Source organism: Stegostoma tigrinum, chromosome 6 (assembly GCF_030684315.1).
Source record: "Stegostoma tigrinum isolate sSteTig4 chromosome 6, sSteTig4.hap1, whole genome shotgun sequence".
NCBI classification, from domain to species: Eukaryota; Metazoa; Chordata; class Chondrichthyes; order Orectolobiformes; family Stegostomatidae; genus Stegostoma; species Stegostoma tigrinum.
This window is the reverse complement of record NC_081359.1, coordinates 61,604,287-61,618,093: the sequence shown is the minus strand read 5'-3', so window position 1 is coordinate 61,618,093 and position 13,807 is coordinate 61,604,287. Positions and strand designations below refer to the sequence as shown.

The 13,807-nt window shown below is 41.4% G+C and overlaps 1 protein-coding gene across 2 annotated transcripts in view; it reads right to left on the bottom strand.

Annotated features, from left to right (window-relative positions):
* LOC125453493 (sodium/hydrogen exchanger 2-like) overlaps positions 1-13,807 on the bottom strand; it is a 93,495-nt gene that overhangs the window by 59,145 nt on the left and 20,543 nt on the right. For both annotated transcript variants that reach the window (XM_048533173.2, XM_048533174.2), the window contains exons 2-3: positions 12,104-12,567; positions 2,718-2,968 (exon numbers count right to left, since the gene is read on the bottom strand). In XM_048533173.2, the coding sequence (XP_048389130.1) occupies positions 2,718-2,968; positions 12,104-12,567 (715 nt within the window). The remainder of the gene's footprint in view (positions 1-2,717; positions 2,969-12,103; positions 12,568-13,807) is intronic.

Here is a 13,807-nt window from a genome sequence, read left to right as displayed (position 1 = left end):
AAATGCATTGGATGCTGTTCAAAGGCAGCTTACAGGACAAATATCTGGAAACATGGATTGTCTAATAACGAGGGGTTGATTAAACTCGACTTGTATCTATCAGTGTTTAAGACGATTAGGATGCAACTGCAAAGACAGATCCCGAGGTGGGGTCTTGACAGAGTGGCGATGGAAAGAACATTTTCTCTTTTCAGAGAACCTAGAACTATGGATGGCAGTGTAAAAATAAGGAGGCACTCATTTAAAAACAGAGCTGAGGAGAATTATTTTTTCCCCCTGAGGGTCGAGACTCTTGGGAATTCACTCAATAGAAAAGCAGTAGAAGCAGGGTCTTTGATTATTTTTAAGGCAGAGATAGATAGATTTCTGATAAGCAAGGGTGAAAGGCTATCAAGGGTAGGTGGAGAATGGGGAACAATCAGATCAACTGTGATCTTATTGAACACCAAAGCAAACTCAAGGACCATGTACTCTATTCCTGCTCCTAATTTGTATGTTCACGTTACAGTATGCAAAAAGGTATGGGCAAATTCAGGAGCACATACAGTGTAACATTCTAGTGATATTTAAGACTGCACCTTTAAACTGTGCTACTTAATAATAACATGTTTATACTTCTTCCAAAAGCAATAAAAACATAATCTAACAAAAGGCCTCTTCAAGGTAGGCAGCTTAAAAATTAGGCAGTAACAGTAATAAAAAAAGGTCATTAACCATTGACACTCACACTCCAAAATGAAAATGGAAATTCTGTTTTGTAGTAAAGCTGGGCACAAATTCTCCCTCAATTTACATTTTTGTTCCTACACCCACCCAATAGAAGTGGTCTTTCCACAGAAATCTGTTCCCATCAAACAGCACTGTCAGATGACTTCAATTCCATAGTTGTGGCAGAGTGGTTCACCACAGATGGTTTTCTGTGACATCTCTAAAGTAAGGGATGGTGGAGAAGCAAGTGTTTCACTTACCCTGGGGATAAACACAAGGCTTGTAATACCAAACTGTACTGTGCAGACAAATCTTTCCCCAGTACAGTCCCCAAACGCTATCCTTTTTCCTACCATTTCAAAGCATCAAGTTACTGCCCGACTCCACAATTCATATGTCCCAATCAAAAATGATGCCCTATTAAGTTTTTAAACACCTGCTTTTTAGAGGCACATTGGCTTCACTAAATGTATTCAAAAACTGTTTGCATTAGATTAACACATAACTCCTTCCACTGTGGAGGTTAATGACCATATTTATGTGAACAAATGAAACTAGGTTCATAAAATTTAGTTTCATGAAACCGATACTACTTTCAACTGGCTGTTAACGACACTGATGCAGCAGGATCCAGTACCAACCAGTTTCTCTTCCCACATGTAAAGAAAAACTCCAAGCAGCTTCTGAGTGGTATTTAGAAACCTATTGTCTCAGAAATCAGAGTCCAAAATTCACATTGTTCCGCAACAGTATTCAACTGGCTAATGCCAATACAAGTAATGGTAAAACTGTTTTGAAGTTATTTAATTTAAACGTTAAAGCTCCTCCAAAATACACACAGCACCTCAATTATAAAGCAGCAATCCAACAGGTCATTTCAATGCACAGATACTTTTCACAGGTAGGCAGCACGGAATTCAAATCAAATAACTTGGAGGGTAAAACACTTTACAGTACTGCAGCACAATTACTTCCATGTACCATTACATGAACTTACATAGAGAGTTGGAGAGTTAGGATGCATTTGAACACTGCCATCTCACCTCAAACTTGCTCCACATGTAAGAGATCCACAATTACATATTTTTTATTCCCCTGAGCTATTAACTTCAGTCCCCTCCTTTGCAAGTCTGGAGAATATCCTGCCTTTTCTTCATATTTGATACCAAAAAGTAGGATCCAATCACTATTGAGACATCAGTAGGACTATCTATTTCTACTGCCACAAAATCACCCAGTTTTGCATCCGCCTTAGCTGATCTGCTTCAGAAACTTTCAGCAAGGCTTGTTTCCTCGAGACCTGGCTATTCTGATATCATCCTGGTCAGCTTCCACGTTTCCCCAGCTTGTGGTTGTCCAAAACTCTGCCGATGACTTCACTTACATCAAGTCCTGTCCATACATGCACTCACCAACTTCTATCAACTCCCTTTCCGGCAACTAACGGATTTTAAAAACCAAAAGAACTGTGGATGCTGTAAATCAGGAGCAAAAACAAAGTTGCTGGAAAAGCTCAGCAGATCTGGCAGCATCTGTGGAGGAGAAAACAAAGTTAACGTTTCGGGTCCGGTGACCCTTCCTCTTTGTAATGGATTTTAAAATTTCCATCTTTGTTTTCAAGACCCTCAAATGCCTTGCCCTAATGTTCTGACCCTACAGCCTTCAGAGGCACATGCATCTGAGTTATTTTGGGTTGCTAAGCACCTCAAATATCACTTGTTCTATTACTGATGACACATACAATATAGTAATCTTGCTGCAAAAAAGACCAGGAGAAAAAGCAACAGGAAGAAAATACTTCAGAACAACATTTTCATTGTTTTATCAAATTAAGTGTGCCGCTTTTTAACGTATATGAACAAAGCAAAAGACTTTGAACCGGTGCTTTCTCACTCTAGCTATCAAAGCAACATTGATCCATTCATCTGCTGACCAAGGCACATCAAGAGGACGTTACTTGAAAACAAACATCTTCCATTCACTCAGTACAGAAACTGTGGCATACTCACGCCATGATTCCGGACAATCGGAACATTTCTGCCGTCAGGTAGCAGAGGTAACTGTACAGGAAGACGAACAACGGCTCAATTATACGAACATTCTGAGTAAAGCGGGTGGTGAAAGCTGCAACGAATCCATAAATAATCCCCACAATTATGCCACCGATGCCCACGACGAAAAACTGGGCAATTCCAGCAAAGACATCCAATGTTAGAATAGTGCGCATCTGGCAGAGGGATTTGAATAAGTGGTACAGACACTAAAAGGGACCAAAGAAAGAGACATTATTAAAAGAGATTATTAAATCAAACAGCTAAATGGAACAGCTGGACTGTTTTAAGAACAGGAAATTAGTATGCATGTTCATAAGCTCAAACCATGGTGAAATCCTACAACAGAAGCATAGAAATGCTGTCTTCATGCCCATATACAATCAGTTTTAAGGTAAATTACTGTCTGATCTCCAATATGATCCTTTCCAAAGTACATTAAAAACTTAACTGTACAGCGCCATTCAAATCTCCTTCATCCCATCCTCCACAACCAGGTTTCATAGAATCACAGAACAATGCGTTATGGGTCTGAGCTAACTCTTTCAAACAGCAATCCGGTTAATCTACTCCCCTACTCATTCCATGCACCCTTTCAATGTTTTCTGCACCCTTTCAATGTTTTCTCCTTCAAATATTTATCCAGCTCCCTTTCGAAAACTACTATTGAATCTATATCCAAAATAACGTAGGTAGCTCATTCCAAACACAACCAGTCATTAAGAGTTATACCCGCTTCTGGTTCATTCACCTTAACTGTGTCCTCTGGTTATCGATGTTTCAGTCACGAGTAACAGTTTCACCATTTACTTATTTTCAACCCTTTCCAACTTGCAAAGTCCAAAACCTCTTCTGTAGTCTTCCCTGCTTCAAGAAAAATCCCAATTTCTCCACTGTACTCACACAATTGCAAACCCTCATCTCTAATAAATTTCTACTCTGTCCGAAGTCTTTAAATCATCCCCAAAACATGGTGACCCAAACTGTACATGATCCCCCAACGCAGCCGAAATAGGGTTTTCTAAATTGGTTCAGCATAACAACCCTGGCTTGTTTTAATGTAAAGTCCAGAGTTTTATAAAATCCAGAATCCCAAACAGTTCATTACCTGTAGACAGCTTTCAAAAATATGTACACAGAGTGTCCCAGGTCTCTCCTCTCCCCTGTTAAAATTCCCCTTTTAGCACGTTAAATCAGCAACTCTTCCCACCAAAATGCATCACCTCACATTTACCCACACAGAATTTTATCTATCATTTGTTTGTCATTCCTTCTTCCTGTGTCTTCTTGAAGTCAAGTGCTCTCTTCAATTATCTGAAAATTTAAATTCAACCCTGAACCTACAAATTACTTCAGAGATAGTAGGAACTGCAGATGCTGGAGAATCTGCAATAACAAGGTGTAGAGCTGGAGGACACAGCAGGCCAAGTGGCATCATAGGAGCAAGAGAGCTGACATTTCAGGAAGAAGGGTCTAGGCCCAAAACATCAGCTCTCCTGCTCCTCTGATGCTGCTTAGCCTGCTGTGTTCATCCAGCTCCACACCTTGTTATCTTACAAATTGCTGTTGTGCAATCATCATATTAGTGACCTTAGTGCCAAACCTTGGGAATGCTTCTGTGTACATCCAAGTCCATACAACCACCAGCCATTCAGCAGATCTCTACTTCATAACAGTTAGCCAATTATTTTTGCCATGCTGATCCATTTGCTTTCATTTGAAGAACTTGCAGTTCTTCCTCTTTTGCCTAAATATATCCAATTTTTAAAAAATGATTAGAAGATTGTGGCGAAGCACCAAAATCATTTCTACTTTTAGTTCCTTAAAAACAATCCACAATGCATCCTATTCAAAGGGAGTAAAGATTCACTTTTAAGTATTGCTAGCCTTTCTAATACCATTGTTTCATCTATATTTATCTCATCTTTTAACCTGGTAACTTCTTTATTTCCCACAGCTTTGGCTAAATTTTTAGTAAACGTCAATACCAACTTCTCACCTAGTACTCAGACTTGCCTTCTGTGTCCATCAATAGATCTTTACTTTGGTCCCTTATCTATTTGTGAGGAAACCCTTTTAATGTGTTTGTGTCTAGAAAGCCTAAGAATCCCCTGCCAATCTAGTTGCACTGCGCTTGTGCTTTGTATATCCAGACACATTCTCCCTTATATTATCAAATTTATATTTTTCAGTTGGTTACATTTTTGTAGACGTATTTTGCTGAGCATCTTCACTTTCTATTTACTCCCTACGGCCTCCATCCTCAAATAACTTTCCCCAACAAGTTTCCCCTTGACATCAGCACCTCATAACACAATAGTCTTTCCACAGCCTAATGCTGACTGATGCCTGAAGGACAAAATTCATTCTTGTGCAGATTTGCATTGGTTCACTCAGGAGGGTCACTACTTGTCTATTTACCTCAGAGCTATTTGTGAAGAATGATGTGGAGCAGCTAGAAGCCCCTGGCACTGACTGTGCCCAGGGAATTGACACTAGAAGCAATACAAAGTGAACAATTCTCTCTCCTTTCCCCAGTATGCTACCTTTGTCTGATTTTTCCAGCTTAGAATGTAGGATTAACCACCGCCCCATTAATCATCAGCATAATATTCTGGAAAATTCCCATTGTTTATTCCTTTATATTCCACCCTTGGACATGGTTACTGTTAGAGGTCCTATACACCACTCTCACAGTCAATTCTTACCTTTATCACTTATCTCTATCCAAACTTAGTTCACCCCTCTCTATTTTGTTAATACCATCATTAATTAACAAAGCCACCCTTTCACTTTCTCTTAACTCCTCGTCCGTCCTAAATATCTTGGAGTTTTGAATATTCTGGCGCTAATTTATTTTATTATGCAGCCAAATTTGTGCAATGGCAGACCGCACGTCTATTTGCACCATTCGTTCATCTGTTTTGTTTCAAATACTCTTTGCATTCAGAGTGTTTTTCTCTTTTATTATGTTTATAACCGCAAATTTATTTGTTGATTCAAAGATGTATACTCACTATACCTTCCCAGCAATTTATCTTTATTCTACATTGATACTTTTCTCTCTTGCGTTACCTCTGCTCTTTGATTTACCACATCTGCCCAAAGTATTGATATCTTGTCCTACTGTCTAGTTCAAAATCTGCTCCACTCCTAGTTCTGCAGCTTACACAAGCAGCAGCCCAAGATGGTTTATTGTAGCCAATGCAATGGTATACCCCCTCACTTTCTGCAAGGCTGGTTTCTCGACAAATTAGGCACCACTTCTACTGTCACATATTAATTTCTCTAATCTTATTTACCTTTTTCCAATTTGCACATAGTTCAAGTAATTGCCCCATGGTGACTGCTATAGAATCTCAGAATCCTTACATTCGGCCCAGAGTCTACACCGACCCTCCAAAGAACATCCCATGCAGACCCACCCATTCCTGTTATCTTACATTTCCCATGGCTAATCCACCTAATCCTGAACACCCCGGACACTATGGTCAATTTAGCATAGCCAATCCACACAACCTGCACATTTTTCGAGTGTGGGAAGAAACTGGGGCACCTGGAGGAAGCCCAAACAGATACGGGGAGAAAGGGCACATGGCCCCAAGTCTGGAATTGAACCCATGTCCCAGGTGCGGTGAGGGACAGTGTTAACCACTGAGCCACAATGTCACCTAATGCTCTTGACAGCTTGCTTCTTAATTTGATGCCTATATGCTTATATAGCTATAGCCAGCAAAGCCTTCATGTAGGCAATAGGAAGCACTCAGTGACCTGGGGTTACTGAAGTTGATTGGTTTGAAAGTTAGAAATTTTGGATCACATAAGGCTTGAAAGCAAATCCACAGAGTGGCAGAGAGTTAACTGAAATATCGCTTCTCGTGAATGAATTAAAATCAAAAGTGTGGACAAAAGAACGCAACAGTGAGAATTAATACAAAATAGACAAAACAATATTTCCAGTTTCTCCCATCCTCAAGATTCAGAAAGCAAGGCTAGTATTTTAATAAAATCAGAGAAGGAATCAAAGAGGATGAGGAGGAAGATGATGATTCTGCATTAGATCACAAATTGGGATGTGAGGTATAAATGGCTCCATACTATTTACACAGTATGGCATCCAGTCATTTTTGATCTTGCCTGAAGGCAACTGACTATTCCTGACCCATGGTGAAATAAAGATCGTGTTTAAAATGCAAAAAGGACCACAGAAGAATGTTAAGAATTCAAGCCAATGGAATTTAGCAGCATTGTCATTTTGCACTTTGCTTATTGGAATGCAAATATATAGCAATGAGCTTTAGACTCTCCTACTTCATGATGACTTTACGAAGATCTCACACCCATAATTAATAGTATAGCACTGGCTACTGACATTTACTCAAATTTTGATTTTAAAACAACGACTTTTGAATTAACAAATGTGAGGCAGGGGGATTTATGTGAAAATAGTAATATTAAATTAATTAATTTAATATTAAATTACTATTAAATATCACATTAATATTGGTACCGAAGTTGGCGCACAGAGAACGTGTTACTTTGAGTAATGAGATAGTAGGAACTGCAGATGCTGCAGAATCTGAGATAACACAGTGTAGAGGTGGATGAACACAGCAGGCCAAGCAGCAGAGGAGTAGGAAGGCTGATGTTTCGGGTCTAGACCCTTCTTCGGAAATTTCAGAAGCTCATTTCTGAAGAAGGGTGTAGGCCCAAAACATCAGCCTTCCTATTCCTCTTATGCTGCTTGGCCTGCTGTTTTCTTCCACCTCTACACTGTAATAACAAAGTGTGGGGCCAAGCAGCATCAGAGGAGCACAAAAGCTGACATTTCGGGCCTAGACCCTTCATCAGAAAAGGGGTTGGGGAGAGGGTTCTGGAATAAATAGGGAGAGATTGGGAGGCGGACCGAAGAAATCTCACTTTGAGTAATACCGAGAACGTGGTTCATTGCGTACTGTCACCAACAACAGCTTTCTTCACATGCTGCTTCCAAAGCTCACATTGTCTGACTGGCTCAAACTGAAAAATACAAGTTTCGTTCAGACCGGAAACAGCCAACAATTTTAACGGATTAGAAGAAAAAAGGTTTGACATTTAATCAACAGGCCAGTCAGCACAGATGTTGCCAAACACGATTCCTAGAAATTGAATTCATAATTTGTTTCTCTGTATCTATATTCCAAAAATTCCTTCAGTCTTAAACAATTAGAATTACGCTGTAAAAACTTAAGGAATACAAAATAAGTGTAGGCAATCTGTCCTGACATTTTAATCTTTTAATCCCCAGAATGATTCTGATGAATCGCCACTACATCCATTCTGGTCTGAAATACGATGCCTAAAATGGACAATGCTACAAAACTTTGGTAGCTTTGGAGAGAAAAGTATCAACTTCCTATCTTCTTTTTGTGATTGCTGAAAATAAGATTAGCAAATCCCTTCGATTTTTGGAACTTCCTAGTTCATTATCATCAAGAAAACAGTACCTTCTTGCATCCAAATATCTGCATCATACTTCTCCACAACAAATGCAACCTGCAATAAGTGTGTTCTCTTCCTTAATCTGCATATTCAAGGTAATTTCTTACTTAGAGTCAGAGCTGCACAGCATCGAAGCAGACCCTTTGGTTCAACTCACCCACGCCAATCAGATATCCTAAATTAACCTAGTCCCATTTTCCAGCATTTATCTGGTATCCCTCTAAACCCCTCCTATTCATGGACCCATCCATAGGATGCCTTTTAAACATTGTATTTGTACCAGCCCCCATCACATCCTGTGGTAGCTCATTCCACGCACCACCCTCTCCATGAAAAAGTTGACCCTTAGGTTTATTTCATATCTTTCCCCTCTCACCGTAAGCCTATGTCTTCTAGCTTTGGACTCTCCTACACGGATAAAGAGACCTTGGGCTATTCACCCCATACATGCCACCTCCACGAGATCAGCCCTCAATCTCGGACGCTCCATGGAAAACACCCTCTCCCTATAGTTTAAACCCTCCAACCCTAGCAACATCCTTGTAAATCTTTTCAGCAGCCTCTCAAGCTTAACAATCTCTTTCCTACAGTAGGGAGACCTTACCATGTCCAGCTTCATGTATTTCAACATTTTCTTAGAGGAGAATAGAGTGGTGTAGAATTTCAATGAGAACTAAGGTAAAAGGAAATGCGAGGTGTCAGGTCAAGTCAATGACAAAGAGTATAGTTACAGAAACTTCAATTGCCACTGGAAAAGATTCAACCAAATGACCATTCTTTTTAAGGAAGGCAACTCAAATTTTGGAATTTTGGCGGTGAAAATAGTCAAGGCTGGCCTATCCTGAATGGTATCATCAGACAAACCCAGTGGAAAATACACTTAGGGCAGCAGTAGAATTGCAAGTCAAGACACAGCGTTTTGTTGTGACAATTGCTACTGCATTAAAGGGGATCACTGTTTAAAATCTGAAAGACACTTTATTGGTGACTGAGGAAATGTAACAGTGTTGGAGAAAGGTAAGACTGAGGACGTTTAATTAAGTGACGAGGGCATGGGGTTGGGGGTGGGGAGTGGAACGAGTCGTGATTGTTAGGTCAGGGCAAGGGGGCATCAAGTCTGGGGGGTTGGGGGAGGGGAGGTGGAATGGAAGAAAGAAAACAAATCTCAAAAAGGTGGCAAGAAGGGCCTCATTAGTGAGTCAGGGTTTAGTTTAATCAATTATCTAAGAGTAGGAGCAAGTTTCTACTCCTCTAACATTTCCTGGGTAGCTATTAAGCTCAAGGTGATTTAGAATGCTCCAAATTCCCTGATTTCAAAGAGCATTTTTGGAAGGCTTCAGCTGATGCAGGGAGCAGAAGCGTAGAAACACAGACGATAGGAGAAGGAGTAGGCCATTTGGCCATCAAACCCCCTCCACGATGATGACAGCTGACCCTCTATTTCACTAAACCCTCTTTCTCTCCCCATACATCTTGACAGATAATTTAAATATATTTAGGGACTAGTCTCCACAGCCTTCAGTGGTAGTGAATTTCACTGGGTCACCAAGACTCTGTAGCACCACAGCCAATACTGCGGCCATCTGTCTGTCCCTGTGGTCGGGTTGCTGGTTGCCAAACAATGACAAACCCAGCAGCTGCTAGAGAGTTGACAACACATGGACTCCGTCACTCCACAAACTAGTCCACAGGAGTAAAGACAGGGTGAGAGTGGGACAAGGAGCTTTGAACGATGTCCTGGTGCTTCCCCCTCAGAAGGAGACAGGGCAGTGCCAACAGCAATCTAGCCAAAGGAGCAGCTACTTGCAAGCCCCTCAACTTAAGGGACTGCAGAGATGGCTGGCCCCTCCACCCCTACCCTGCCAGAAGCCCTCACGTTTCACCATTCACGTGGTTGGCCCTATCGATGCTTTGCAGCATCTAGCGATATCACTCCTTGGCCATTAATAAGGTGTTGGAGTTGTTAATGAGCGTCAAATAAACCATATGGGTGCATTGGTAGCAATGCATATGCATGGCATCAGCTCACTCCAACACCTTGGCCCTGTCAGCATCATTGCCTGCTGTTTGGCTGCGTGCCCAGGAACATATATCCCAGGGTGCACCCTGGCAGCACGTGTGACAGGAAGGTGCAACCAAGACTGCCAATGATTCAGGATGGCCACAGAAAAGGCACCCTGAATGTTTGTATGGCCAACATCTTGTGTTAGAGGAGAGTAATGTAAAGGCCCAGTGAACTGAGCAAGGTAGGGGTCTTTTTGAGGAAGCAGTGAGTTGAAACTGCCAACAGCACACTTTGGCTTCCATGTCAAACTTTCCCGATGGCGAGTTTGACAAGATCTCAACTCATGATGAGTTGTACCGTTAACAAGCTATAATGAGCATCAAACTGGAACCTGAAACCCATCATTTTGCTTGAGAAAAATGAACAAGACGAAAACCGTTGATCTTGTTAAACATCTTGCCCAATCTAGCTCTTATCACAACCCCACGCCGCTCAAAGTCTGGCAAGATTCCACCCATTGTTTTTGTTAATGATCAAGCTGCTGCAGAAGCCAAAATTGTAGGTCTCCATCAAGCAGTGGGGAAGGTACTGTTGGTCGACAATTCCGGATCAAGAGAGAAACATGTGTTGCAATCAAGCTGATAAACAAAATTTTAAAAATTCTTGTTCACTGTGGGCCTCGCTATCTAGGCCAACATTTATTGCATATCTCCAACTGTCCTCAAGTTACAAATGCAAAAAAAACAATTGAGATTGATATCAAATTGTGTCAATCCTAAAGAAGCCAATGTCAACCATGGCTCAGTTGCTAACATTCTCACCTGAGTCAGGAGGCTGTGGGTTCATTGCAGGACCTCTGCACAGAAATCAAAATGCGGATGCCCCAGTGTGGAACAGAACTTGTGCTTCACTGCTGAAGTACCATCCTTTAATAGACCATTAAATGAAGGCCTGTGGCCCCCTTAGGTCAGCAACACTTACTACAGGATTTACGAAATAGGACAGTTGAGTTATCCCTGCCCTACACAGTAATATATTAACATTAAAAACACTGTAAAACAGATCATCTAGTCATCATTACACTGCCCATGTGGAAAGGAGCACAGAGATCGTGGAAGCCCGCTGTGTGTAAATTGGCTGCCACAATCTCTAGATTATAACAGTGACCACACTTCAGAGCTACCACATTGACTGCAAAGCACTTTGGGACCTCCAGACACCATAAAAAGGTGCAAGTAAATGCTGCAGCTGTACACGACATTGGTTAGGCCACTTTTGGAATACTGTGTTCAGTTCTGGGCTCCCTGCTGTAGGGAGGATGTTGCAAAACTTGGAAGGGTTCAGAAAATAAATTTACCAGAATGCTGCCCAGATTGGAGGGTTTAAGCTATGGAGAAGAGGCTAAAGCTATTTTCCCCGCAGCGTCAGAGGCTAAATGGTGAGCTTATAGGGGTTTATAAAATCATGAGCGGCATGGATAGGGCGAATAGCCGAGGTCTTTCACCTAGTGTAGGGGAGCCCAAAACTAAAGAGTACAGGTTTAAGGTGAGAGGTAAAAGATTTAAAAGGGACCTAAGGGGCAGATGGTGGTGTGTGTACGGAATGAGCTGCCAGAGGAAGTGGAGGAGGCTGGTACAATTACAACATTTAAAAAGGCACCTGGATGGGTATATGAATAGAATGGGTTTTTAGAGGGATATGGGCAAAATGCTGGCAAATGAGATTAGAGTAAGGTAGGATATCTGGTCGGCATGGACGAGTTGGACTGAAGGGTCTGTTTCCATCCTGTATAGCTCTATGACTCTATAAATGCAAGTTTATTTTCTTTCACTAGGATACATGTAACTGGGCTACTCACCACAGTGACAGCATCATTCAGCAGCGACTCTCCAAACACCAGTATATGAAGTTGCTCATTTACATGGATTTCTTCAAAGACGGCTAGGACTGCAACAGGGTCCACGGCTGAGATCAGGCTTCCAAACAACAGGATCTGGAACAGGCTGATGTCACTCAAATCAAAAGCCTGAACCTGGCAAATTCCATACAGTGACATACCAATACCAATTACATTCCATAAAGTTCCAACCACTGCATACCACAAGATGGTTCCTAAATTATCAAAGAAAGGCCTACTGGGCATAAAGTAACCAGCATCAAGCACTATGGGTGGCAGCAAGTACAGGAAAAAGACATCTGTGCTCATAACAGGGGGAGATCTCTCTTTAGCTCCAAAGATGATTCCTCCAAGTAACAATCCAATGACAATCAACAGACAGCTCTCTGGCACAATTGTAGCGAGTTTATGATGGAGATGGAACCCTAAAAGAAGGCAGAATATAACATCAGCTATGAAAAAGCAAAGCAAACAATGAATGCACATGATAATTAACAGTCTGGCTAACAATATTTTAACCATGAACAAAATACTAATTTTTGAAATCTGAAATGTCAATAGGAAGTGCTGAGACTGTTCAGATAGCAATTGTGGATAGGGAAACAAAAAGTTTGCATTTCAGACTGTTAACTTTGCATCAGGACTTATTTCAAACATAAGAGCGTGGTGCAATCTAACTCAAAAAGGCATTGATAAGATCTCAAATCACTACAAAAGAACAGATGTCTTCTGCAAAACGATACTTATAAAGTTAAACATTGAACATAGAACTGTACAGCACAGGAATGGGTCCTTCAGCCCATGATATTATGATACATTTGTTTCGCTGAAGTAGTAAAAAGTGGCCCAAGGCAAACCGAAAATCATTTAAGAGAATAAATTCAGAAGATTCCGTGTTACTTTGGAGGTCTTCTGAGATAGAATAAATATAATGAATTTGACGGTTATGAGTTCTAAAACCTTATATTGCAGCAATGGTAATAATGCCAAGTGACATTTTATGCTCCTAATTCATGAATGATCTTAAGTTTATTCGAAAGCTTGCGGCCAGCCAGCTATTTGTGGAAAACAAAGGAAGTGTCTTTAAAATCTCAAAACCCTAGCAAGTTTTGAGAAGATTTGTAGCTCAGGTTGAGGTTCTGGATGTGAGTTTGCTCACTGAGCTGGAAGGTTAGTTTTCAGACGTTTCGTCACTTTTTTTTTTATTTGAAAAAATATACTTTATTCATAGAATGTACAAAAAATAAAACATTTATACACCTACCCAGTCATGCAAGCCACTCCGGGTTACCCGGGGGTACGTACACCAACTAAAGGAAAACAAACAAAACAGAGAAAAAAAAAACAAAGCAAAGAAACCGCCCCGGCAGTCGTCACCCCGCACAGTCCCAGTTGGCCCCCTGACCAGTTGGGGAAGGCGCCAGCTGGGCCCAGTTACCAGATAGGATTCTTTTCCCTTTTCTGGACGAGGGGGCTCATACGGTGGTCTTTCCCCACCGCGCCTTGGCGGCGGCTGCCCCAAGCTTTAGCGCGTCCCTCAGCACGTAGCCCTGGATCTTGGAGTGCGCCAGTCTGCAACACTCGGTCGGGGTCAGTTCTTTCAGCTGGCAGACCAGCAAGCTGCGGGCAGACCAAAGAGCGTCTTTCACCGCATTGATGGTCCTC